At 40.7% G+C, this 27,376-nt stretch overlaps 1 protein-coding gene across 4 annotated transcripts in view; it reads right to left on the bottom strand.

The window, feature by feature from the left end:
* Window positions 1–723: 723 nt before the first annotated feature.
* GNA12 (G protein subunit alpha 12) overlaps window positions 724–27,376 on the bottom strand; it is a 42,083-nt gene continuing 15,430 nt past the window's right edge. The window contains exons 3-6 of one of the 4 annotated variants that reach the window (XM_027683477.1): window positions 9,108–9,158; window positions 6,849–8,113; window positions 3,465–6,710; window positions 724–3,015 (exon numbers count right to left, since the gene is read on the bottom strand). In XM_027683477.1, coding sequence (XP_027539278.1) covers window positions 7,544–8,113; window positions 9,108–9,158 — 621 coding nt within the window. In that variant the 3' untranslated portion in view covers window positions 724–3,015; window positions 3,465–6,710; window positions 6,849–7,543. Of the gene's footprint in view, window positions 6,711–6,848; window positions 8,114–9,107; window positions 9,159–27,376 lie in introns of all 4 variants that reach the window. The other 3 variants (XM_027683476.1, XM_027683478.1, XM_027683479.1) reach the window with 3 other exon arrangements.

The following is a 27,376-nucleotide window of genomic DNA, read 5'->3' as shown; positions in this document are numbered from 1 at the left end:
CAGTGGAACTGATCTGGCATTAACAGTTCACACAAGAAACAACTAAGACTTGCCATAAAAGTCTGCCAGACGTGACCTTTCCGAGTACAAGCGAGGAAAGGTGAACAGCATTCCTAAGGACTGGCAGCATTCCTAAGTTCTGGCAGCATTAGCTGGCACAGGATGGCACTGCCATGTGACAGGGACACCGGTGACTCTCCAAAGGTCGATGGTTCTACAGTGCTGCACAAGGTACCAGGGCACACAAGTGAGCCCAAAAGAGGGGACTGGCACTGGGAAAGCAGCAAGTCCAGTTCCCATGGCTGTTTATTACCAGATGCTGCACAGCAGAGAGGAATCTCTAACAGGTGCTGCCAACTCCACAGGCTTAATTATCTTCTCTTGCTGAGCTTCAAATGCATAAGCAAACTCCAGCTGTGTCTCCCCTCCCACTTCCCATCAGTGCTAATGCCCCAGAATCAGCTCCTGGAACACTACAGAGAATGAGTTACAAGTTTTATACAGGTTAATGTCTCACCAGCCTTAGCTCCTGGACACAGGAAGAATGACTCAGCCTAGAAGTGGAGAAGTGGGAGATACCTGGAGATTACACAGAGATTTCATTGCATGACAGCTGTAGTTCCATGCTGTAATTTATTCAAAAAGCATTTCTCTTGCAGAAAATTTTTGAATAAAGCAAAAAATGTCACTTCAGACTCTGGTGAAAAGATAAAACCCATAAAGAACAGTATAACAAGTCAAGTTTTAATAGATTTATAAAATTCATATATACAAAACAGTAAACTAAGTCACCAAAGCTATAAAATACACTTTTTACACATCACAATATAATTTTATCTAGTACACAGTTTTCATAAGTTGAAACTATTACAGCAAGTAGCTGCTTCTATCACAGATGCTGTTTTGGTGCTAGAAAGACACTTAAGTGAGCAGTCTGGAACTGTGCTTTTACTTCATGCATTTTTCACCTTCTTTTAGTTTGTCACTGTTTTTTAAGTACTTTCCTGTGAATTGCTAAGAAAATTAAGGCTAAACTCAGGCCTTTGTTGCCCAATGCAGTGAACTGATTTAAAAAAAGACTGATATTGCATAGTATGTGTGTTAATGCATAGGCACCAGAGAGCAAGTACATTGCAGAATAGAAGATAACATTACTTGGCTTCCTAAGCTACGTGGTCATGTCACGAGATAACCTGGTGTTTTGTCAGTTTGCTTTCGTACATATTGGTTCCACAAACAAGACAACTCATCACTAGGGCAAGAAACACTAGCCATGTTCAGCACAGTCTCCAGAAATACTTTTTAATGTGTATCAACAATTCAAGCTCATTCCACATTCCAGGTAACACAAGCTGTTCACTGGAGGGATGCTCGTTATCCTACGGAGAGTTAATGGCTTCAATGCAAACGGGAGTTTGAACACACATTTCCAAACCTTAGTCCACCAACCACCTTTCCAAGTCTCATGAGCTCCCAACAGATCATTTCTCTTCCACATCCCCCTTCTTCCCTTCTGTCTCCTCTCAGCCTTTGTGCCCAACCACCTGCACACGAGCTCAGCACAAGAGATTTACGGGAAGTACCGGCAGAGAATCCGCGCCACTCCAGATCTGTCACTTCCCTCCAAAGATACTCTCTCAGGTCCTAGTTCTTAAAAAATTTTGCTCTCCATCACATGTAGTTCTTATTCAAATAATGGAAACAGCCTCTTACCCAGGTCTCTTACCTTCTCATGCTCTGGTATCTTGAAGAAAGTTTAAGTAGCTGTCAGGAAGGAGTAAGATGCACTGTCTGGCCAGAGATCTGCATAGTGTATTTTAGTAAAAATTGAGTTTTAGCACCCAGTTATGAACAGATGAAGAGAAATTTACAATGGCAGGGCCAGCATTGCCAGCCTGCTGTTCTTAATTCACAGCCAATAGCTCTCTGGAGTCACTCAAAGCTTTTGGGTCAGTGCAGATGGCATTTCATTTCAATACAGTCAGTCTTCAAGCACCATCAGCTTTTGGGATCTGTTTAGAAACTAGCTCCCCTCTCCTGCTCCCTTCCAACATACTTTGGCTTTTTTTACCAGAATGCCCATCTTGGAAGTCAGTGCTGCTCTTTTTTCCCTCCTCTGACTGAGTATTTTCACACCAGACAGAAGATACGACTTTCAGACGAATGCCAAGAGCTGGGCTGTGATACAGTTCCTCAAGCCAGGCACAGAACCACTAGCACTGACAATCTAGTACCTCCACACTCCCCACCCCATAAGAAAACAAGCATAGACACACAGACAAACTTCAACACCGCTTTCCAAATGCCATTAGAAAGATAAAAACGTCAAGAATCGAGCTGAACTGCCCAACCACCAAGATGAGCACAGGGACAGCATCATCTGGTAACGAAGCAGCAGTTTCAGCTTCAAATGTCCTGGCTTTTCTCATTTCCATCTATGTAAAAAAAGATTAGTGTTAAAACAAAGAAGTGCCCACTTCACAGCACAAAGCAGAGATCACTCCAGCTAATTACAAAACAGGTATTATTAAAAAGCACTAAGTTTTGTATTGTCTTACCAATTATTCCTCACTAGGCTAGACAGTCCTCATCTAGAACTGTGGGGAGTCAGTATTAACTCAGGCCAAGTCTGGCCCAGACCATGCCAGTCTTCCTGATCCATAATGGATGCTCCCTAAAAAAACTCATTGACTCATGTTAAAAGCTCATTTACAAAAGTAGGCACAGATATTTTATAGTTGCTACTGAAACACCCCCACCCACCACTTTGTGTTACAGAATTGGAGTATGAGGTAAAGAGTTGGCAGTGCTGTATTAAACCCCTGACTACACCACGTGATTTTATACTAGAAAAAGGATATAGAAAAGAGGCTACAGCTAAACTTACAGTTCTTGTCATGAGAGATCAGGGTTTGGCTGACAAGACAAACTGCACTGTGTGGAGGTGTTGTTGCATATCATGTTTGTCTCTCAAGCTGGTGTGCATCAAATCATCCATCAATCCAGCAGATAATCCTGAAAATTTGATGACACAAGCCAAGCTAAGTCAGGTGTCAAAACCCACTACTTGAAAATCAGAGGAGCCTTTTACAGAAATCCTGTAGGTCCATGCAGCAGAACAACTTTTTTTTCTCAGAAGTAAAGAGGTACATGCATAGGAAAGACTCCAAAACATAAGTTAATGTAAGTTTAAACATAGTTAATACAAAGACACCCATCTAAAGGCAGCAGAGGACTTGTTCTCTAAGATGCTGTTCTGTGGAAGGCAGCTGTGGCTCACTAAAGAAAGCTGCTGGTTTCTTCAGTGGTTCCATGTCTATTCCTTTAATTTCTTCAATTCCATAATTTTTTGCAGGTCACAGTAACCAGGATGGGTGAACACCTGGGGGGATGGGGCCATGGGGATGGGGGGACAACATGTCAGCAGGATGGGACACACTTTTCAAATGCACTGTTTTTCATACCATATTTTAGCTCTCCTGGTGGAATTCCATTTCTGTCTGCAGTGTCATGGACAAATGAGTTCTTCCTACTCCATCTCCCTACAGTTCCTTTGCTATTAGTTTCTCCACTCTGCCTGCCTGGCTGAGGTTCAGGCTTCAGCTGCCTCAGAAAGCCTGGAAATGGTCATCTTCAGGAGCTCCTTTGCGCTTGTAACATGCCTAGTTCTAAGTTTTACACAACAATAATTGAAAAAATCAAATATATTATCAAGTTAATAAGTCAAATAATCTATGCTGACATATTTAATAAGATCAATTCTTTGTATCAAATGGAAAGAATCTTTGACTTGTAAAATTGAGTGGCCAGTAACTTCAATTCCATAAACAATATTTATTTTAAACATTAAGAACCACTTAATTCCTTTGAAGTGACAAGTGCCTATTAAATATGTCAATTCCAGAAAACCATTCTTCCTTTTTAATTCCAATTCCCCCTGTCACCTTGCAATGCATCCAAGAATTGTTCAGAGAATGACAGCACTGCAATCTGAAGGAATGGGACTGACTGACACATCTATTAGCTTAAAGCCTGTTTTGAGGACAACAAATATAAAGTAGTGTTTGATAAATGACTCCCATTTAGTTAGTTTTTCTACTTAAACTGCAAGATTATGTAAGTCTCTCCCACAGGCACATGCTGGAAGCACTTCCTCTCTGTCCTTAGAAGAGACAACCCGTTTGCAACACTCCAGCACTGGTCACTGACCCCGGGGTGGCAGAAGAAGGACGGCAAAAAGCTGCTTTTTTCTTAAAAAAAAAAAAAAAAAAAAAAGTAGTTGTTCAAGGTCTCCATTTGGTTATCATCCTGCCTGTGACCCATTTCCTGACCAGCCAAATGAACAATAAGCCTATAAAGTTAACAAAAAGAGATGTTCTCTCCAGCTGTGTTTACCTGCAAGGTTCTCCAGGATGTCACTTAAAATAAAGTTTTCTATTTGTTTCTGGTGAAAGGACTAAGCAACCAACCAAGCCTGTCCCGAGATGTTTGAATAACCTCACCTACCTAAGCTTTGCTTTAGTAATTAACTGATTTACCATAACATGGTTTTCTGGCTTTACTATACTACAACTTACCTTGAAAAAACCCAAACACAAACCCCTCAGTTGTGGCAAGAAGTGGAGTGTATTTTGCAGAGAAAGCTGACACTTAAAAAAACCCACCATGTCCTTTTTACTCATGGGCCACCAAATTGGCCAACTTGAAAAGTGCTTGACTTTTGCAAAAAGAGTTTCCTGATCTTGGGTTCCTACTGTGATCCATCACTATCCAAATTTGACAGAACACTGAGCCCACAGAGCCAAACTGCTGACTGGCCCCTCACTGAGGCTCATTCCATCAATAAAAAGAAGAAAGGCAACAATGGGCCTAAGGTGAACAAACTGGCTCCCTAAACCTGACTTAGTGTGCAAAACTGCCATATCGTAACAAAAAAAAAAGCTTGAGAGCTCAACATGAGATATCTCATGCTGTTTCTTTTCCAGGTGCAGATTTTAAGTTACTTAAAATAAAAGTTGCATTATTAGCTCTGTTGAGAGTTTTAAATTCATAAGGTGACCAAGGATACAAAACCATGGATGAGTATCAAGAGAAAAACAGGACAGGAAATTTCATGCTATGCCTCCAGGTAAAACTACAGTAGATTCAGACAAAAAAACTGAGGTAATTCTTGAGAAAAAATACAGTTGAAAGGGAATGTTTAACTCATTTGAGAAAACAAGCATAATATTAACCCATCTGGAAAATTTAGTGAAAGAATAAAGCTCACAGCAAACTAAGAACTGAAGTCAAGTCAACCTAGAAGTCAGGTCAGCCCACAACTGCCTTCTCTTTCCCAGTGTCTTGTGTGAAGTGAAAACCACTACCAAGAACTCAGAAAACATCTGACAGCTTTGAAAGCAGCCTTAGCCTTCAGCCAAACAAATGGGCTTAGAGAAACCAACCTTATGTGATGAGTAAACTTGTCTGCATCACACCGTGTTGGAACATTTACCTTTTCAAATGTAATAATCTTAGGATTTTCCTCCCATCTGAATATTAAGAGTCACAACATTATTCTCCTTCAAGGTTAGAAATGAATAAATATTTAAAAAGACGAGTTGGTCCTGGCAAAATAAGACTTGTTGCAAGGAAACTAATTCCTGTTTAAGTTTGCTCAAATTTAAGTTAGATTTTCCCATCTGCAACTTTTCAGTTGCTTCTTCCCTTGGTACTGTGCCCGTTACAAGCACTGACACAGCCACAGCTTTTCCCCTCTGGAGCCTGCACAAAGAAAGCCAAGGGGCTGCTACATCAGGCAACTACACAAAAATACTGATATGAACATCTGCAAGCTTCAGAGGGGAAGAAAGATTCCAGATTTTATCCAAATTAACATGAAAGGACAACGGAACGGGACTTTTCTTTGACCACATTTCCCATGGGATTACCAGCTGAAGTAAAACATTGCTTGTTTTGACATGCCATTACAGGCTCAAAGGGGATAAGAGCTCCAGGGAATCTGCTGACTTTTTATGGGTACAAACAGCCCTTCAGGTTTTATTCTTGGATAAAAACTATGACAAAAATTGCACAGTAAACTATGTTTGAGAGTTACCTAAAGGAGAGCACTACAATATCTTCGGTTTGTCCATGTACCCCACTGTAGTAGAAAAGATTCAATGTCTGTACACAAAAAAGGCACCTGACAGAGACTGAGAGCACAAGGAAATTCGGAGTTCAGATCAACATTATTCACAGCCTCTTACCATTTTACACACAAACCACTGCCCAAAACTGGCAACTCCAAACTCAGTTGTGCTCAGAGTTACATGTGCATTACTATAGGCTAAAGATCCCATTAAAACACAGATTAAAGGCTAATTTTACAGCAAGGTCTTGCTGTCCAAAGACATCAGTGCAGCTGGAAAAGCCGGGATCTCTAGGGTGTTCAGTCTTCCTATAAGGTCAGTTGTTGGGACTAATCAAGCAGCTGCTGTGCTACCAAAACCTTTGCTTAAGAGTTTGATCAGCTTTCAAACCTATGAGTGTAGATGAAGCCCTGTCACACGAGATACTGAACCTTCACACACGCTGCCCACTGTGAGAACAGTGCTGGGTTTCCATGGAGTACATCTCACTTGAGCACCCACTGTGCAGATATGTGGTTGGGTGCTCCAGCACAGGCTGCTTCACCAAGATCAGTTTTCCCATGATGGAACAACCTTCACCTATCATGGCTGGGCTTTGCGAACGAAGATTTGGGAAGGGCTCTACCCACGTTTGTTGCAAGCGCGTTGGTGGCTAAAAAGGCCAATACGAGATAGGCACGTCCGGTTTGTGCCTTTTGCAACCGGACGTACCTTCACCTATAGTGCAAAATAAACCCTTCTCCATATCAGCGAGGCTTCAGCTTCTCATCCCATTCACTCCAACATGAGTTTCCTTACACAGCTTTAGATTTCTGCCTCAGGAGACTCAGGCAAAACCTTCAGACAAGAGCTGTGCATCCACCTTGGTGAGTGGACTGTAGACCCTTGGCAAAGCTGAACACGCACACAAGATCTGGTTATATTCCTAAGGGTTAACAACACAACTTCCATTAACATTCTCCAATACAGCTGCCAATCTCATTATGTTTAGATTAGTTTGATCGATTCAGCACCTCCAAACTACAAAAAAAAAAAAAAAGGCAGTTTGTACGACTAGTGTCTCTGAAAAATGAGCGTATTCACTTAAAACAATGTGTCTTCCGTACATGGTTTGTCAGAGATTTCTTTTTCTAAGAAGGCAGAAGGTGGTTGTGTTGTTCAGCGTCCCAAAATTGGTACAGAACCTACCATGGCCAGGGTTCAGTAGTGTTTCTAGTCCAAATGATTCAGTAGCTAACATCAACGTGTGACTCCTCCGGCCTATAGCTCCTGTTTGGACTGGCTAGTTTACAGCATTCCTGAGCCAAGTAATTCGCATGGGTCCTACACCGCATGCAAGGGCCATAAAGAAAGGATAAAAACTTTGATCTAACCCTCCAGCAAAATTGTAACAGAACTCTGGCTGCTCTCCTTCACTGCAACATGATATCCTTCAGGTTCTCCTGCAGGATCGTGTCCTTCACGGCGTGGAACACGAAGCGGATGTTCTCCGTGTCTATGGCCGTGGTGAAGTGGTGGAAGAGCGGCTTGGAGCGGTTCCTCCTCTTCCTGTCGAAGCACTGCACCAGGTAACGCTGCACGTCCTCCAGCCTGTGAGGGTCGCCCTTGAAGTCCGAGAAATACTTCTTAATGCTGACAGTCTTTACCTTCTCAACAAGAAGATCCATCTTGTTGAGGAATAGGATAATAGAAACGTTAAAGAAAAGCTTGTTATTGACTATTGTCTCAAAGATATTCATGGACTCCACGAGTCTGTTTGTGCGCCTGTCTTCCATGAGAACCTGATCGTATTCGCTGGAGGAGACCATGAACAAAATGGAAGTTATTCCATCAAAGCACTGGAACCATTTCTGACGCTGAGATCTCTGTCCACCTACATCCACCATCTTGAAAGGAATTTTTTTAATGATGAAATCATGCTCTACAATCCCCTTCGTGGCTTTTCTGGCCAGCAAAATATCTTGTTTGCTGGGGAAGTAATTCTGGAAAAGAAAGGAGAGAATTGTCAAAAGGAGTCCTTCAAAAATGCTGTCCAAGGCCAGAATATTGAAGTAATGGGTAAAATCACCAGGAGCCATGCTTTTTAAATTATCAGGTGAACAATGAATACTCAGCTTTAAAATACTGGACTGTTGACCATTTAGCTCAACACTGGTGAACATCTAGAAGACCTTGAGACATAGAAGAATAAAAATATAGGACTAAACCACTTGTTCACATTTTTATCCTTCAAGCTTCTTGTTTTCAGGCTGAAGTCTATTTTTTCATGATCAAATTCTCAGCTAATGTTATTCGTTATTTCCACTTAGTGTTCAATAAAGCAGATCACCAAGTCATCACTGAAAGGATTTTCTGTTTTTAAAATCTAGTTTTTCACAGTTCATTACCCCTAAAAAGACCATCTCAAAAGCTTTAGTGGAAATACTCCTTCCAGGTTCACATCTCTATGACGAGTGAGGACAGTAATACATTCTACCATAAGTTGTGGCCCAATCTACCACTGTAGAGAGATTTGTTCTTCAGCAGCTTATCACTGTTACTATTTAGGAAAATCATCTCCCTTCTTTCCCCTCCAAGTCTCCTGACAGATGTTTCCACTATGGATTTTGAATCCTAGAAGTGCTAGTAATGTTTTTTATTTTTTTAAGGTTCCATTCTGCTACCTTAAGTAGCACCAGCCATAAGAGCAGCATGAAAAGTGAATGAGATCCAGAGACTGCATAGAAGGGCTGATAAAAGAAAATATGTGCATAAATACAACTTCCATGACCTGTCAAAAACGATTAAGCAAATACTAAGCTTCAGTTTCATAAGCTGGAGCTTACTATTTCTAGAGAAAGAACACTGGAATTATTTACTACACTATTATTTAAAAAACAACAAAAAACCCCAAATGAAAATCAATAATCATTGCACAGCCAGGCCTCCATTGTCTCTTTGAGCTCTCTGGTTCAGAAAGGGAAGGTGGTGTCTTACCAGCTGACCGATGCGATCCAGGTTATCCAGGAAGTATTTCACCGATTCACCCTGTGGAAAAGGAAAGAGATGGGAACTAAGCTTGTTTCTAGGATGGCAAATCCAATTGAACTAAGGCCTTTTCACTTTCCAACATGCACTGAGGGCTAACAGAGCAACATCACAAGTGGGAGCTTGGACACCATCCCGATACACTTCAGGGGCTGGAACAATACAAGCATTACAGAACCTAATTCACAAACTGCTGATAACCAAGTGGAGCTGCCATAATATAGTACTAATGTGCAGGAAAGGCAGAATTTCTCCTAAATGCAGTTCTCTATTAGGTCTAGAGAAATCAAAGTTGAGTAGAGATTTGAATAAATGCTCAAATCTATCCAGTACATCTTCACAATGAAAAGGAAGTGTCATTAAAGTCAGTTCTTTGACTTAAAGAATTAGGGTTTTTTCCCCTTGTAAGATGAATGCAGTTAACTGACACTGAGTGGGAGTAAAACGAAACACATTTCTAAGAAACCAATGTATTTTGTTTAAAATTAACAAAGGCATACCCTAGACTGGGTGGCATATCTTCAGAAAAGAGAAAGATTTAAGTTACCCACAATTTGTGATGATTTAAGCTAGACTTGCTTGTCACAAACAAATGAAAAAAAAAGGAACATTCTGAAGGACTTGCTCTTCTACAGACAGCTTCCCTTTTAGGCTCAAGAGTTTAACAATGGATTTGCTCATCTTGTACAAAGTTTAGCACTTATATTGAGAAGAAATAGGCAGCATTTACAGGGAAAATATATTTTTGTGTGAAAACTTCCTCTTGCATAAGAGGTTTGTGCAGACTGCTCTGGGGTGAAACTCTCCTTGAAACACTTCCCCTGCATTTCTTCAGATGAAGATCTGTTCAGTGAGAAAGTATTCTTCATTGTCCAGGACATGTGTCTTGCAGTTGTAGCCATGTAATGAGAATGATAAAATGGAAAATCCCGCTGCCTTTTAATAATTTTAGGCAGCAAAACAAATTCTTTATCACAGCTGTGTCAGCAGGGACCAAACTGACCGTAGGTGCCCTCACCAAGTCACTTATTCAGAATGGAACTTCAAGTACCAGCTCAGACTCCAAGAGCAATATAAATTCTTAAATCACACCTTCTCCTCGACACCATGGGCTTGAGGCAGCAGAACAGAATTATTCCCCTGCAGTACAACTGTAAACAGATGCCAAGACAACAGTTCATTGTGAGGAATCAGACTGGAGATCAGGGTATCAGACAAGTACACACTCCCAGCATAAGGCACAGACAAAAAGGAGCTGGAGCTGATTATTTCCTAACATTTAAAACTAAAAGTGTCTTTTCATAAAAGAGAGAGAACACAGTATTTGCAAAAGACTACCATGTATCAACAAAAGATTTACAGTGGATTGCTAGCAGAACAAATTATCTTTTTTTTGAGAGAGTGGTGTGGGGGGGGAAGCTTCCAAAGAACAATTGCTCTAAGAGCTTCCTTACAATCATGAATTTTCATAAGGTGAAAGTAATTTCCTGTATTTTTTGGCACTCTGTGGATCAGAAGAGATATCACAGACCGCATGAATAAGAGAAAAGGGCTTCCTGTACAGCATTAGTCATGTTTGGGAGATGGGAGAGCCCAAAAAGAAAAGATCACTGAAGCTACAAAAAAACCCCCTTCTCTCTCTATTGTGCTCTGTCCCACACAGTGTCTTTAGATGTGCAAAAATACTGCAAAGGGGCCATCTCTGATACAGCTTCTTCCTATTTTCTAGCAGGAACCCAGTTGCTTTAAGAGGCCTTGCTGTCCATCCACCCTCCCACGCGGAGCAGGAAACAGCTGGATGCCTTAAACTGCTGGGACACACAGGCAGGATCACCTGATTTACAGCTTCTGCCTCCCCTATTTCCCACCCCACACATCAATCACTTGGACATTTTGCACATTTATAAGAAGGTAAGAAAATAAACTGATTAATGAAAAAAAAATGTTCATTTTTGCAGGGATTTAGGGAAAGCAGGCTTCTCTAGTTTCTTACACAGCTCTTCCTAACGCTCCAATTAAGCCAAGTTAATTAATTCTGGGAAATTTTAAGCAGTAATTGCAAAACACTTGGAGAGCTGGGAAACCAAGTCAGGTTGCTGGAACAGGTGTGAGCACCATATGCACGGTCTGACAGATCTGAAGGTGCCTGAATATTCTCTTCTAGCACAGAATTCAAAGACATCCAAGTACTTAAGTCAAAATATCTGTTTCCAGTCAAAACAACAAACCCCCAACAAGCTCCAGAGGGTCTGAAGTTAAAAAAAAGCTCAAAACATTAAAGCACACAAACATGAAGGGAGGAAAACCACCCGCCAAAAAGCTCCCAAAACAACAACAACCCCAAGCCCACTGCACACACTGAAAAGCTGCTTTAATGATTCCCTGATTAAGTCCTGAGTTATGGCCTACGGAAGTGTGGATTCAGCTCCCGCTCCAAAGGCTTCTGGAATAACCTTGCCCTACATCTTAGTCAGATTCACAGAAAACTGGGATGTTCTGGGAAATGTGTGGGGCATTTCAGTTCATCCACAGGCAGCACACACAACTGATTCAGCGTTAACTGACTCGATGAGCAACTTGTACCATATTTAAACGAGGAAATTACGGAGACTCCAGGTTTTACGACTGTTCTGTGTTAGTATTTTTAATCAGAACAATTATACTAACTGAACATTCCTTTCTATTCAAATTTTTCCTTGTCATCCAGGGAAAATAGACAGCAATATTAATCAGATCTAGAAGCCAAGTTTATTTAGCTTTATATCAAGGTGCACTTGAATGCAGTTTTGAATTCCATTGATAAATTATTATTTATGCAAAGCTACCTCATGTTTCAGGTATTATAAACCCATACAAATGTCTGTGGATATTTATATGTATGTATATAAAATACACACCCACAAAGAGTTTATAAATCAAAGTAGATTTTCCATTCAAGGCAAATTATTATCAAAATAAAGTATCAGCTGCCCATCTCATGTTGAATTATTTTTTCTCTTGAAGATACTGACCATAAAGAAGCTGGTTTGGCTCTTTTGGGGCAAATTCTTAGTGTTTCTCTAATATCTGTCTGATCATTCAGCTGCATTCAAAGCTGGCTTAGCACTTCAAATGCTCTCCTTCTCCAGATCTTAGCTAGTTATTTCTGGTTCACCAGCATGACTTCCTATAAAAGTGGCAGCAAATATTTGCAATTGATTCATCAGATACTAAAAATATCTTTATGCAGATTGATGACTCCAGTTTCAGTATTTTAACAGTTCTAGTGAAAAAGAGATTTTTAAACTCGCCATCTATTTTAAGCCACGTTTGCAAGTAGCAAAATAGAAAGGAAAGCCAAAGTTATTTATACTATATGTATATTATTTATACACTATATGTGTATTTATACTGTATGTAAATACCTAAATATAGTCACTTTGTGGTGTGTTCACTTAAAAAAAAAACAAACAAAAAAGGTCCAGGTCAGATCTTTTACAGGCTGGTGTTGGGAGAAAAACTGTTGCAGCTTAAGAAACTTCCTTAGATTAATGACATTCACAGAAGGTTGTTGAGCTTTTCAGAAATGAATAAAACTCAAATCTTGTTGTATTTCGTTGTTAGCACACTATTTCCTTTAAAAAAATATTCTAACAATATTCATAAATAATGTTAAAATCTGACAGACTTTTAATTTCAACCATCACAGTACTTAGATAGGAAGCCCCATCGCGTCACAGTCCCAGCAGTCTGCCAGTGAACACACGTGCACTGATATTTCTTATTTAGTTTATTTTTAACAAGTAGTTCATTAGTATTTTCACATTTGAAAGTTTTCACAGCAAAGCCTGAGATGACCATCATGTATGTGGTTGTTGACCCAAATCAGCTAGCTGGTTTTGGGTTTTTTTTTAATCCTCCTTGATTATAAATCAAGATGTCCAAGTGTTGTCCTGCACAGGACAGCGGCGAGGAAGGGAAGAGTGACCCCTGAGTTATGAATTTTACATAATTCAGACAGTCCTTTTGAGTGCACCAGAGCACAGACTTCTCAGCTTCTTCTCCCCACAGAAGAGTTACCACAAAGGCCTGGCTGACTCATCCTCTCAGTGCTAATCTCCTCTCCCTCTGCAGTACATATCCTCTGAGTAACAGTTTTGCCAACTGGGACCAAGAGAAGGAATAAGAGATGCTGTTCCCATTGTTCAGTAGGATGAGTCACTGCACATCTGGGAACTGGGGGAATCAAGAAATACAAACAGAAGGCCTGAAATGAGCCTACAAGTTCCACAAATGCAGCATCTCTATTGGATTTTTTTTTTCAATTATTATTTTTTTAACTGCCCTATCTGCAGAATGAAGTTTGGTGAAGCCAGACAAAATAGTACAATTTGTTTAAAAACTGACTGGTCGAGGAGAAAGGGAGGAAAGTTAAAATGTAAACATATATTCCTGCTTCCTGAAATAGTCCTCTGAAACTCTTCTTATACGCTAGATTATTTTGACCACGGCATTCTCAAGGGGCAAAAGCCATGAAATTAAGGAATTTTTAATCTATATATTTTGTACTATGTGAATGCCATCTTAACATTAGCTCCAAACAAGTCACCATGAAAATAACTAATTGAATTCAACATCCCTGTCCCTTCAGGCTACGTTGGGAGCACATAGGAAATCTCCACACAGAAATATTATAACTAATCTGGCATCACTTCCTTTGCCATTGATAGCCTCATTTTGGGCAGGGTTCCCAAGCAGTATTCATTTCATGAAAATAAATGCACAACAGATCAGATGCAGATTACTTTAAAATACCCACAGAAACTCAGTAATAAGACGTTCTGCAAGGCCAGAATTTATCAACTTCTCACTCAGCCAGTTATTCAAAGTGACTCTTGGTCAGATCACAAAGGGCAGTGAAACATCCAGTGTTCAGTTCACTGAAATACTGGCTCATTTCAAACTTTTCCTTCTGAAAAGCAGTTCCTCTGAATTCTGCTCTGAACTAAAAGACTTGAAAGGGGACCCTGTGTTCCAAATTGGCTTTTTTCCTTTCCTTGTCCCAAGGCCTTTTTGACATAATATTAATTTAGCCCTTCCTGATCATTCTGTCTCTGGCTGCTAAATTTAGAGTGCACAATTTAAGGTAGACCTGTCAGTCTCAGCTTGTTTCAGATGATGAATTAAACCACACACAGGAAGGAAATGCTACACTTCAAGAAAGCATAAGATACATATCTAACAGAATTCCCATAACACAGATCCAACAGGATTCTCACAAATACCACAAAACACCCAGAAAAACAGACATTTTAATTGCCACAAACTGCAGCTGAATCTCAAGGTGAAAGAACAGTGATCTTTCACTGTTGGGAACCCACCCTCTGCTCAGGAGCTGTAAAACATTCAGCAGCAGAGCTGAGAAACACAGAGGAAATCCAGAAGGACACTTGGGAATCTCTCAGCCTTTAAGCTCTGAGATCTCAAATACACAAATACAATGGACTTAAAGCACTGACAGGTAATTTCACCCAAAGCTGGCCTTCACATAAGGCACCATTCCATTAGGGCTGCCAGAGACACATTCACACAGAATGCAAACTTGCAATCAAAACCTTTGTTTTTCAAACATCAAGACCTCATTTTTTCCAGCTTTCCTGTGATGTCAATCATCTGTTGTAAAAAGTTTGAGTGTTACTATTTCAGATGTTTTACAAAAGCAAGAGGCCCAAGGGAAGAGCAAGGTTACGAGCACAAGCTGGATAAAATAACCAGGAGACAAGCATTTGAAAATGCTGCAGATGTTACATCAGCCAAGCTTTTAGAACCCAAAACCTCACCAGAAAACAGAGATACAGGAAGCACTTTCCTTAGTGAGCCCTACTGGACACAAGCAGCAGGTTTAACTTCCTGCCTCCAGAACACACACACCCTTTGGAAGTGAGCACAGGGACATGGCTCCAGGTTCCACACCCTGGTTCTGTCCAAGGGCTAAAATTTGTATGAATTTTAGAATTTTTTTGCAACAACAAACAAACAACTCCCCCTTCCCAAACCAGCAGGCTCCTTCAGCAGATTACTTCTAAACCTGCACTTCTTTTCAGCCTCACTGGTAGGATAGTAGGGCATGGATTTACTACAGCCAAAAGCTGTTCCCTTCTCTGTGACAGCTGATGAATTAAGTATTATTTTCCAAGGAGGTGAGCAAGTCTGGGCTTGTTCAGAATTCCCTCCGAGGATGCTGAAGTAACCTAAATTGCCCCAAAAAGCTGATGCCCATTACACCATAATTCTGTTCTACATCCTGTCTGGGCACTGAAATTTATTGACACAAGACAAACATTAATTTTTCATTCAATCATCAGCTCCAACGCAGAGACCAACCACTTCTTCATATTTAAGCTGTACAGAATTTTAACTATCAAATCTCTCCAGTGTTATTTAACTTCCTCCTTAACAACAGACTTAGCTCCTGGCTCTTATCCAGCAACTCCAGGGCTTATCCAAGTTGCTGCTATCTGTACCCTACCAACACACCAACTACAAAAAAGTACCATATGGTTCCAAACTTCTAAAAATTACCTCTTCTTTCTACTGCCTAGTTGTACAGTAGAGGTATCAGATGTTGAAGTCTGAAAAGATTTTCAAAATTCACTATTTGTCAGCTCAGTACAAATGGACAATGGAAGAATTGGTTTGTACATGTGAAGATGGGTTCTTATATACTCATTCTACCTGACATGGCCAATCAGTGTGATTTACAGCACATGGATTAAAAAAAATAGGTGATAAATATGTATTTGATTTTCCCCACAAAGTTTAGGCTAATCTGAGCTCCCACATCAGTGCTAAGATTTGTGGATCCTCGTGACTGGAATTCTATCCACAGCTAAGAAACACTCCTAACAGGAGCAGAGTTCTTGTGCTGAAGGGCAACTCTTAAGATGTCTTAGCTTTTTCCAGCAATCAAGCACAGCAATTCTTTCTCAAAGTGCTGCAAGGGAAAAATGAAGTTACATTTTTTCCTGAAATGCTACGTGTTTCTACATCAACAGGATGTAGGTGAGATAAATTACTTTTGGTGCTATGTTAACAATTCTGTCCATTTGTCTCAAATATGCACACCAGCAGCAGTGCTTCCAGCAGGAAAGGGACTTTCTGTTAACAGACTAAGGCAGGCTCATCCTTCACTCTAAGCTTCAAGAAACATTAACAAAAAAATCCCTATTATTTTGATTTTACTCCTACTTACTGTCTTCATCACTGCTGTTCCTGCTTCCCAGATTCGCAATGACTGGAAGAAAAACAGGTGCAAACAGCAGAGAAAACAGTACTGGCCACAAAAAAAGCACAAAGATGCAGAGTGCAACAATAACACGCGAAATTTTAGCTTTGAAAACATAAATTTAGAAAAATCCTTAACCAAACTTGCACATTAGTCACTGACTTGCAGCTAAGAAGAGCAAAGGAGCAGATGCAACAGGATATGTACCAAATTCACGTGGAAGAATGTGTTTAGATAACAAAGAGTTTGACTGCTGTATCCAACATCAGCAACGAGCCCGGCTCACACACACTCATCCTGGCACGACTGGGCGACAGACCTACTCATAAGCATCCCATGAAAGGATTCCTTCCTGTTTCCCTGCCAACTGTCTGAGGGAATACATTGTCTCAGGCTGCTGCCAGAGCCCTTTCATCTCACACACCGGAGGTTCTCCATGAAGCTGAACGAGCACACGCCAGCCCAGCTTCTCACTGCCGGCACAGCCGGCTCCACACCCCAGCTGCACTGCTGCCACAGCTCCAGCAAAGTCCTGAGCTGAAAAAGGAGGGATGGCTCCAAGATTCTGGCCAATCACTAGTAAATTATCCCATTTATTCTCAGTGGGCAGCTGCCATGCAAAAATGGGCATTTTCAACTAACACGTCAGAATTTAGAAGCAACTGGATGTTTCTACATCACTGGGAATGCTGTGCAATCCCGTTAATCTGTGTCCCAGTCCTGTGCTTTGTCCCAGCAGAGCAGTATGCAAACCTGAAACTTGCTGTGTTTACAGAAGACATCTGCAGAACTAGAATAGACACTGACAATAAAAAAGTACCTTCTGAATTAATCCAGTCAGCAGTACTGATTATCTGATCAAGACGAAATCACAAGTTTACCAGAGAGTTTCCCTTCCAAATCTTATCAGATCGAGGGATGGGAAATAAGTATCTTAGATCTTGTGGGCTGAAAAGGCAGCTAACACCAGCCATCAGAGAATGTTGAGCTTGGACTTTTCCATGGCAGGTGGCCAGCTGGAAAACTGAGCAACTTGGATGCACTTACAAAAGGCATAACCTTGAATATCTCACAGAACGATGCTTCCTGCTCCACTTACACGCCAAAGATCTGCTGCAGTGCCCTAATGCTCCACTTTCTGTGGAAATATCAGCTCAGACATGTTTTACTGAAATTTGTCCATGTCTGGTGTTAAAAGGTGACTATGAGGATTGGAAAGCGTCATTTATCCCTTATATTGCTTTAAAAATTTGTTTTGAACAAGATTTTCTCCTTTTGTCTGTATGTATTCAACTGCGAGGTTTTTAGATGCAATGCAGATGAAAATTACAGTCCTGAAAGATTCAGAAAGCTGCTCAGTATGTGAAAATTAAGTTTTAGGTGGAACTTAAATGACGTAAAATGCAAGCTAAGTCTTAGTTGCACTCAGGTGTGCTATTTAACAGTTTGATTGCTATAAAATCAAGTGTGTAGAAAACAGAGTGCAGAAAAAAAATTAAATTCCACCTTGCTGACATTACTATGAATTTGTTCCCCATGCCCATTACCTCAGCACTTGGCAGGCTCAACCACAGAGAACACAAGGCTTGCAAGTCTGAGGGACTCCTCAAGCCAGTTTCCACGTCTGATTTTCAAAATTCATTTGGCCCAGAAACAAAAAACTCCTTTTTCCAATGATAGTTTGGTATTTGTTAATTCTGAGAGACTGACCAACTCTGAAGGTTATCAGCTGTTACTGTGCTCGCTTCCCCAGCGACTTTCAACTCAGTGGAAATTCAGAACATGCACTACCTTGCTCTCAGCATGGAGATGTTACTCAACATCTTGTGTTCACTCACATCAAGACTTGTATTGCCTTCTACCAACTCTGACCTTTACACACACCTGTAAATCTTCCAGATCATGAGTGATCAAGTTGTCTCATGTTTCCCTCTGGAAGTGACTGCCCTCCCCACAACCTCATCTCTCCTGCTCCAGTGTCAGTGACAGCCCTGTGTGTCAGGTCCAGCAGATGAATGAACCTCAAAGGAACTCTGGTGACCTAAAATAAACCTCAGTTTCCATTCACAATCACGTTAAGTGTTCACTGTGACCAGACTCATAGTCATTATCTCAAAACTTGTTTTATTTATTCATATCTAATCACATCATACCAACTATTCTAAATATTCTCTCCTCTTCTAAAGATTGTTTTGGCATGAGGAGGGGAAGTTCTTCCAAATTTGTACTTAAACCTTAGCACTATTGAAACTTCAGTATGAAGGTTTCATGCACACTGAACTGTTTTTTATTTATTTTCAGAATTTGTTCTCTTTCAGATCTGAAAACAAATCTAAAGATGAAATAAGTGATTTGAAATAAGTGACAGGTTCCATCCTTAAGGCCTCATCCACACACAGAAATTAATCAAGCCCCAGTGGAAAATGAAGTGGGTTTAACAAACTTTTCCAAGCTGTTGAGCAGACTAGCCTATTAAAAAAAATCCTAATTAAAGCCTCAGTCACATCCTACTGAACTGCAGAGAGGGCAACAGTCCAGCCACGTGCACGGCCAGCTGAACTCCCTGCAACCAGGAATGCATGTGCTGGAACAGGGGACAGAAGACAGAAAAAGAGGATAGAGTAGGTGGCTCTTTTGTCTCCTGCCCACATCTGACATCATTACTGATTCAGTGCTGTGCTCTGACCAGACTGAAACTACACAGATCAAAGTCTTGAATTCAGAGATGGAATTAAATGGGAAAGAGTTCCATCAATAAACCACTGCTTTTTCAGTTTGAGATTTCACTGAGTTTTCCAAAGTAGAATTAAGCTAATATCAAGGAAAGCAAGTCAAATTAAGAGGCTTTGGGGGTGGGGTGGAGAGAAGACCTTCTAAGGACAAACACCAGCAGTTTGTTCAGGAGTAAAGCCAAGTGAAGCACAAGTCTGCCACAGTCTGACTGCAGGAATCTGTGTTGTATACAGAGGAGACATTTGAAAGGTGTCAATAAATTACTTCTCAGAGCAACATGTTTTCCACTTTCTCAAACAGAAAATCTTGCATGATGTTTCCAAGAAGTTTTCCTGCCCTCCCCCAAATACTAAGTCAATAATAGAGCAAAACAGGTTTACTCCACAGAGTTGCTTTAGGCATAGCTGCAAAATAACGAGAAAGTGGAGACCATGCTGCCTTCTGCTTTTGGGACAGAAGCCTTCCAAGCCAGTGCAGGTCCAGAAAAAGGAGAAAGTGAAGTACTGATCATCTTCTCTGAGAAGAGACCTCAACACCCCTGCTCCTTCCATCAGTGTTCCATCACCAGCTGGTCAGTTTGTGGAAGTATGGAGCAGGGAGATATTTTCTGCAACAGGATCACGTTCAGATGCATCTTAAGTCATCCCATCTACGAAACCCTCCTCTGTTGCACAGCTATCATTGCACATAAACTCAGAAGTCAAAAGCCAAACACTGTGTTTCTTTCCTCCCTCTGCTCACCGTGTCCTCCTCCACATTCAATACCTGTGAAACAGAGCCTGGATTCGAAGAGTCCAAACATTTCAGATACTCAAAAAACTTGGAACACCAAAATATAAAAAACTAATTTTTGAGGTACAGGCATCTTATTTTAGCACCAGGAAAGATTTATAGAGGAAAGGAGCCATCGTTTGGAAGAGGGATCAGTGAGACAAAGACATCATTCCTTGGCATGTACCAGGTTAAGGCGACTCATGATCACTTGTGATGCCTCTTGCTCGTTCCTTCACCAACACCACAGCACATCCCTGCCTCAGCTGTGCTTACAGTCAGTCCCAGGGTTGCACTCTGCCTCACATCAGCTTCCCAATTTACAGCAGGGTTTCCAAGAAAACCAGTTGTGCCAACATATAAACAAGAGCACAATGCAAAGCAGAACTCCCCAAACCACCATTTCCTACTGCTCACCGTGATTACTCTGTCCCAGAGCTACAGCCCAAGGGGAGCTGTAAAACACTCCATGTTTAGGGCAAAGCAGGCTTGTCTGGGAGACAGCAGGAGCAGGGGAAGAAACAGAAGAAAAGTAGGTTAAAGCCAATTACAATCTTTTCAAGAAGTCATTGCAAAAAGATCAGGGGAGCCAGCAAGAATAAAACATCACCAAGAGCAAGTTACAGCTGCCTAACTATCCCACCTGCATTTTCCTTTTCAGCTTTCTGCCAGGTCCTGTCTTTTAAAGAACATGTGCTCATTGAACAGAATGCACTGTCACAGTGACAAGAACTACTTCAAATCTCTGTTAAGTATAAAAATACAGAAGATATGCCAATAAGACTTCCTCATAAAAACAGACCTAGTTTTGTTCATCTGTTCTTGTTACTTGTTCTTGATCCTACATAGCTTCCTGTAAACTAGGATATTCAGGAAAGCCTGAAAGCATTCATTACCCATTATCCTATTAAATTCAGTGGCCCCTTTGAAAAATCCAAGCCTTAACCTCTTACTGCTTTTTCTCAAGGGAACCTTTTAGAGAATTTTTAAAGACACTGAAATCACCCTTGCTCGCTGTCCCAATTCTAGGTGGAGAGAGCACAAGGTTTGGCACCAATAAAAAGCTGAACTGGTACCAAAAGAAAGCTGAATTACTACAAAGAACATATAAATGAGGTGCAAAAGGCTGACTTGTAAAACTGGAACTTTCTGAAGTGCATTGTCAGCACTGCTGTTCTGAGCACAGAGTGAGCCACGTCAGGGACACAGACTTAACAAAACCAGTCACCTCTTCTTGTGCAGAGCCTTTTTTTTGGCCTAATTTCCTGAAACCAGCCACAGGATCAGAAAACTGCTAATATAGCACATGGCAAGCATCAGGAGCTCTTTTATTTCACACATCTAAGGCAGTCCTTGCTGGATCTTCAAGTACTGGATGTAGGTTTCATACACCAAAAACTTTGAACACCCATATCATGGGAACACAAACATTAAAGTCTCCTTTTCAGCTGTATCTTTGAGACTGAAGGGTTGAAACCAGTCTGACCAGTGGAGCCCTTCCACTAGAAACCATATTCTTTGATTGTTTTTTGACAGATAAATATTAATATATGTGTCTCTGCATAATGCAGGTATTTTTAATCCAACTAAAAAGTTGTCCTTGTGCTACCATGGCTTTAATGTACACATATGCTCATTACCTAATATATGAGCTCTCTCCTGCTTCCACCAAATTTCAGTAGGAATTCTCTTCATCAGACTCCCCAAGTCATACAAAGGGTACACCTTTAAATGAGCCTAACTTTTCAGGCTTCTGGAATACATTTTCAATACTGGGAATCTCTAGGGAGATACTAGTTGCCAATTTTAAGGTCTCTTGAATTACTGAGATCCATTAGAAACTTTCTGAATATGAAATTAAATAGCATAATCAAAAGCTACAGGCTGCTCACTGGGCTGGATTTGCCTCTGCCCAGACCTTTCCTGCACACTAGAAAGGGATAAAGAGATTACTCCAGTGGTTTGTAGCTGCAGTTGGGTACTGGCTCAGACAGCCTGAACTGAAAGTTTCCTTCCTTGTTTCTCACAGCATGTGCCAGCATTTCTTGATGGGAATGCAAAGATTAATTACAGCTGTACCTGCTCTGAACAAATCCTCATATTCAATACAGTCCTGCAAGATTTAGAGTAGCACTAATTAGGGCTTAGAACAACAATTTTGCAAAGACAGACACATCGAGTATTTTTTCTAATTATTTTAAGCATAATAAAATTAAAGCTCCTTTCCAGAAGTAGGGTGGCATTTATTCTCAAGAGCTGGGAGCCAAAAGAACTTTTCCAGTCTAAGAACATTAGATTTAGTGTTTCAGTGCTATTGCTGAAGGTTAAGACATCAAACTATAACTGCTTCCACACACATACAGAGAGATAAGGATGAGCACAAAATCTTTTGGGACACACAGACAGTTCTCTAATGAGCTCAATTACCAAGAGGCAAAGACAAAAAAAATTTTGTACTTGGCAAAATACACAGCAGTAAATCTTTAAACCAGAAAAATGGCAATCATTAGGCAAGATGCAAACTCTTCTAATGAATTTTCATCATGGGAGCTGTAAATATGAAGTTGTTTCCCTCATTCAGTTTAACCACACCAAAAATACAGTCAAGATGTATTGGCATCCAAGGGCCAAAAGCAAAAAACTCCTACAGGAAGCCTTACCCGGTACCATAAAAATACCAGGCTTTTTAATCTACCTCCAAGATTAAGGAAGTTAAAAGGTAGGGCCACACAAAGTCTGAATTTCAGCCTTTTGGTACCCACAGACAGCAGGGCATTAATGAAGTGCATTAACTGCACATCTTACAGACTTCAGCAGTGATTTTACAAAAAGTTTTGATCTTTAAGTAAAATAAAAGTTAAAAAAAATGTAGAGTGCTGGGAATTCACTATACAGAGTACTAGGACAGCCAGTAGCATAGCTCTTTTTACTCAGCATCCATCCCAGTTCCCATATGGTGGGCATATCAATTTCTTGTTATCCACTTATTTATTATGTATGATCTGCTCATTACTTTCCAACTTATACTCCCAATTCCATGCAGGCCACATTTCATCCAGCTGTTGGACTTTGTCATAATCTAAGGCCAGGAGAAATTCGTGGCAGGAATCCTTGTTTTTTTTGGTTTTTTGTTTTTTTTCCACAGAGAATTTAACACAGAGGCCTTTAATGCTTGGTTAAGAATTCAGGTTGGTACAGTAACAAATTGCTGTTCCCCAACACTTTTCCATTTGCACCGTTTTAAAAAAAATCATAATTCATGACCTTTCTGGTTCTTATTATTTCTCTCCAATAGCAGAAAGTATTTAAGAATGGCTAATAACTGTTTTACCCATCACAGCTTTCTGCTTGAGAGAACAGCTCCTGTCCCTGAGAAAAGATACTGCACGAGTGGATTTTGCTGAAATTCAAAATGATTTGCAGTGTAAAACAATCCACAGCCTTTGATTCTCTGAATGGTTTTGAATCCAGCCGACTTTAAATGTAGTTCTTCTCACCTCTTGCTCAGTGCCACTTTAAGCAGAACTGAGACTCCCAAGTGCAGAATTCCTTCCTGTGGGTGACAGACAAGGTGACATCTCCAGCTCTGCCTCCTGCTCTCAGCCCAGTCCTCAGTTGGAATCTCTGACTGTCAAGACACGCTGGCACAGCCAAACCCCACACAAACGCTGCTCCAGGAGCTCTCTGGTGGCAGCAGGCCCATTAACATATCTCATTTAAGCATTTAGTTTTAGAATACTGCAAATATATAAGGAGATTGAGGATATAACTCCTGTAGATGCAAACTGACAGACTCTAGAGCATTAGCCAACACCCACAAAATTGTGTGTAAAGGTTTTTAATAAAACCCAAACTATAACTCACTGACTCTCGCCTCCTTTAACAAAATGCCACTTTTGTTAGAGAGTTCTTACTTAAGACCCTGATCTGAAAAAATTTTCCTATTTGGTCATAGAGACAGGATTAGAAGCCAGGGACTCCAGCTGCTAATCCTTCCTGCTGCAGACCTGCCACGATGCTTTGCCGTGTTACACTTAAACAAGCAATTAACTTCTGCTGCTGTAGGAAGATGAGTCAGACTCCATAACTTGATGAGGTCTTGGGATTAGAGAACAGAACTAGAACTAAGAATTTAAATCTGGATCTCTGGCACTTAATTGCCATAATACTTGCCTAAAACTCTGCTTAGATATTAACCAAGGAGAAACATCTCCATAACTCTCCCTGCTGTATGAGTCCAGAGCAGGGTATTTTTCATGCTGCATTGATAAAATCTGCAAGATAGTGACCTTTTAAATTAATCTTACATTCTATGTCAGATTAAGCCACTATTTCAAAATTTTAACATAAGAAAATCAGATTATACAGAACTGTTACTATTACTTCTATAACAAGCAAGTGGTAAATTTAAGGGAAGGCTTAGGTTATATATATACATACAATACAGCACTATCATTCCTTACATGTCATAGCTATAATTCAGACAAGCCTATTTCCCACCCACTTGTTCACAATTAGCTTTAAAAAACCCAAACCTTTTAACATTCTTAGATACAGACTTATACTTGACTTTCAGCACTAATGGTGCAATGCAATTATAAAGCATCAAGGCAACAGCAAACGTGAGTTTCTGCTTTGTAGCACTACTGTCAATCCCTTGGTTTTTAAAGAATTTTGTGGGTTGGAGTGGTATGGCCCATCCAGATCTAGAAAATTAAAAAACCCACATAACTTCCCCAGCAATAATTTAGTTTCACGGGAGTTCTGCACACTAGGAATGCCCATGCAAAGCTCAAAAGCAATTTGGCAAAGAGTTGCTGCCTACTCCCAATTACATGCATTAAATGGTAACAAGATTTCCCAGGCTGGTGCTTTGAACAGCGTGGTTATTCCCTTTGTACAACTCCCCAGCATTGGTCAAGCCCCACTGGATTTCACTGATGAAATATGAGAGTTTCATGGCTCTGGAAAAAAAAAAAAAGTCATCCTTGCAGAATAAGCAACATTCACAGTCTCTTGTGTAAGCTCATGTTCAAACAGTAGTTTGCAAAAAGAAGAGCTCATGTTTGTGTTACAGCCAATGGGATAAGCTGGGCTTGATTTGACACTCGGTATTTCCTCAAGAGAAAGTGCATTAGCAGTGTGTTACATCGATGCCAGGCACAAGCACTCCTGCATTTCAGGGCTGTGCCATATGTGCTCAAAGAGTAAATTGCTTAGAAACATGCTTTTAAGGCCACCTCTACTCTGCCATTGCACCTTAAAGACAAATCATCAGTTGGAAACTTTACACTTCAGGATTCAAGAAATCTGTTAAAGTGCACTGAGTAATTCTGACAAAACGCAGCCCAATCCTGGAGATTTCTTTGAACATGCCACTTCAAAAGTCACCTACTTCTGCTGCCCCACCTCTCAATTCACTTGGCTTCTAGAGGCAGTCAAGTGCTGCCACAAAACCCCCCTGAGCTTCAGCAGCTGCTGCACAGCCCAGCTCCTGATCACATCACTGCTGTAGCCAGCACTTCCACACCAAAACAAAGATATTTCAGCCACAGTTTGTCCATTCTGAATCAAGAATTAGTGCAAAAGACTAGTGCCTCACCTCCACGCTGCCCAAAGCACACAGCTGGCTGCCTGTGAGGTTTTGAAGCCATCAGCTCCTTGTATAGGGAGAAGGCAGCAAAAATCTCTACTAACCCCAGGCTGTTCCCTGTGCAGCATTTCCAGCACACTGTCTGTTCTGGCAGGCACAATTTAACCACTTCCATTTAGTTCAAATGTCTGCTTAAATGAAAAAAAAAAAACCAAACAAAAAACCATGGTAATTTATAGGGGAGTGACCCATGTCCTATTACAAATACCCTCCAATTTCCCCCCAGCTCAAAACACCCAGAGAATGGCGAATCAATAGAAAAAAAAAAAGGGTCTTTAAAACATTTTCCAGAGTCTTCCCACATCCACGGCTTCAGAGGCTCTTAGTATTTGAAGTATTAATGGAAATGTTCCATACAATTCCCTGTGCACAGATCTAAAAATAGGTATGGACACAGTAGTAAGTTTTTGTCTATATTTGCAAGACTCTTACTTCCCTCTCAGGAACCACGACTTCCCATTAACGCTGACATTTATTATTTAAAAAAAGGAACTATTAAAACACCAGAAATTCTTTCAACAATTCAGTGAACATCAGTAATAATAATACATCAATAGCAACCATTAAATATCAATTGATACTCTGGTGATGGATCACAAACATATTGTGAATACTAAGAATGTCAATTTTTCTTTAAGAATTGCCGAAGCCAGTTGATGGCCTTTGCAGATCTGCTCATCATCAGCTTAAGCTCTTCAGCAGAGCCAGCACACAAAATACATCTGTTCTTACTGTGACAAAAATACCCTTTTTTTTGCATGCCAAGCCCTGTTTGTCCCATCTTTACCCACAATGACATCAAGCATGCCAAGCTGCAAGAAGTCAAAAAAGTATCTAACCTTGCTTCAGATTTTTTGTTCTGGACACATTAAAATTGAAGTGAATGAATCTCACATTCTCCCACTAAAGACCTGGGAAGATAAAAAAGACCCAACAACAAAACACCCAACAAAAGAGAAACCACCTGACCAAAGCAATTCCTACCTTGGCCTCACTGTCCATGGTTTGTGACTTAAACAGAAACGTCATTTATGGGTGAAAAACGATTGAACTCCTAAATACTTGTTCCTGGGCTCAAACTGAAGACACTTCCACCTTCCAGCTAAATCCTACTGGAAATCCCAAGGCCCTTCCTCCAGAAACCATTCCAAGTGGGATTTGTCTCCCCCTGGTGGCAGTGAAGGATTTACAGCCAGTTGCCCAAACTACCACAGGCAAAGAACAAATGTTACAGGACATTTGGAGACACGTGATCAGTGTATTCCTTTCTACCATACAGACAGAAAATGGGGTGGGATAATGAGGGGAAAGGAGAAGGGGAAGAATCACATCCTGATTACAAAGGAATTCCTATTCTAGTGGTTAAAAATGAGGACAGAGACGTGACAATGTAACCAAACATACAATGAGGCTTTTGTCCCCAAACTACTTGGCTTGTGTACAAGGAACAGAGGAACTTGGGTCGGTGGGGACTGGCTGGGGCAGGGGAAGAGGGAGAGGCTGATGTTTGTGAAAAGAAAGAGAAATTGGTTAGTCTGCTTTAAGAAAGGCTGTAAAGAAAAAAAAAAAGAAAAAAGCAGCCTGCTATTGTAGAATCCACCCACTCACTTCTGAAATGCTCAAAGACCCAGACAAGGATTTACAACCAGCACTTCTAGGCACTGAGTGTGAAGCAGAAAACACTCAAATGCCCAGAGGCAGTTTGTGTGGTGCCAGAGAAGCAGCTTTTAGATTGCACAGGGTTATGGTCAGAGCCATTTTCTTTCAACAAGTTTGTTACTGCTGAGTCAGTCACTG

This window comes from Neopelma chrysocephalum, unplaced genomic scaffold (genome assembly GCF_003984885.1).
Source record: "Neopelma chrysocephalum unplaced genomic scaffold, ASM398488v2 Primary Assembly neopelma1_65, whole genome shotgun sequence".
Taxonomy (NCBI): Eukaryota; Metazoa; Chordata; class Aves; order Passeriformes; family Pipridae; genus Neopelma; species Neopelma chrysocephalum.
The sequence above is the reverse complement of the archived record's forward strand: the minus strand, read 5'-3'. Positions and strand labels throughout refer to the sequence as shown.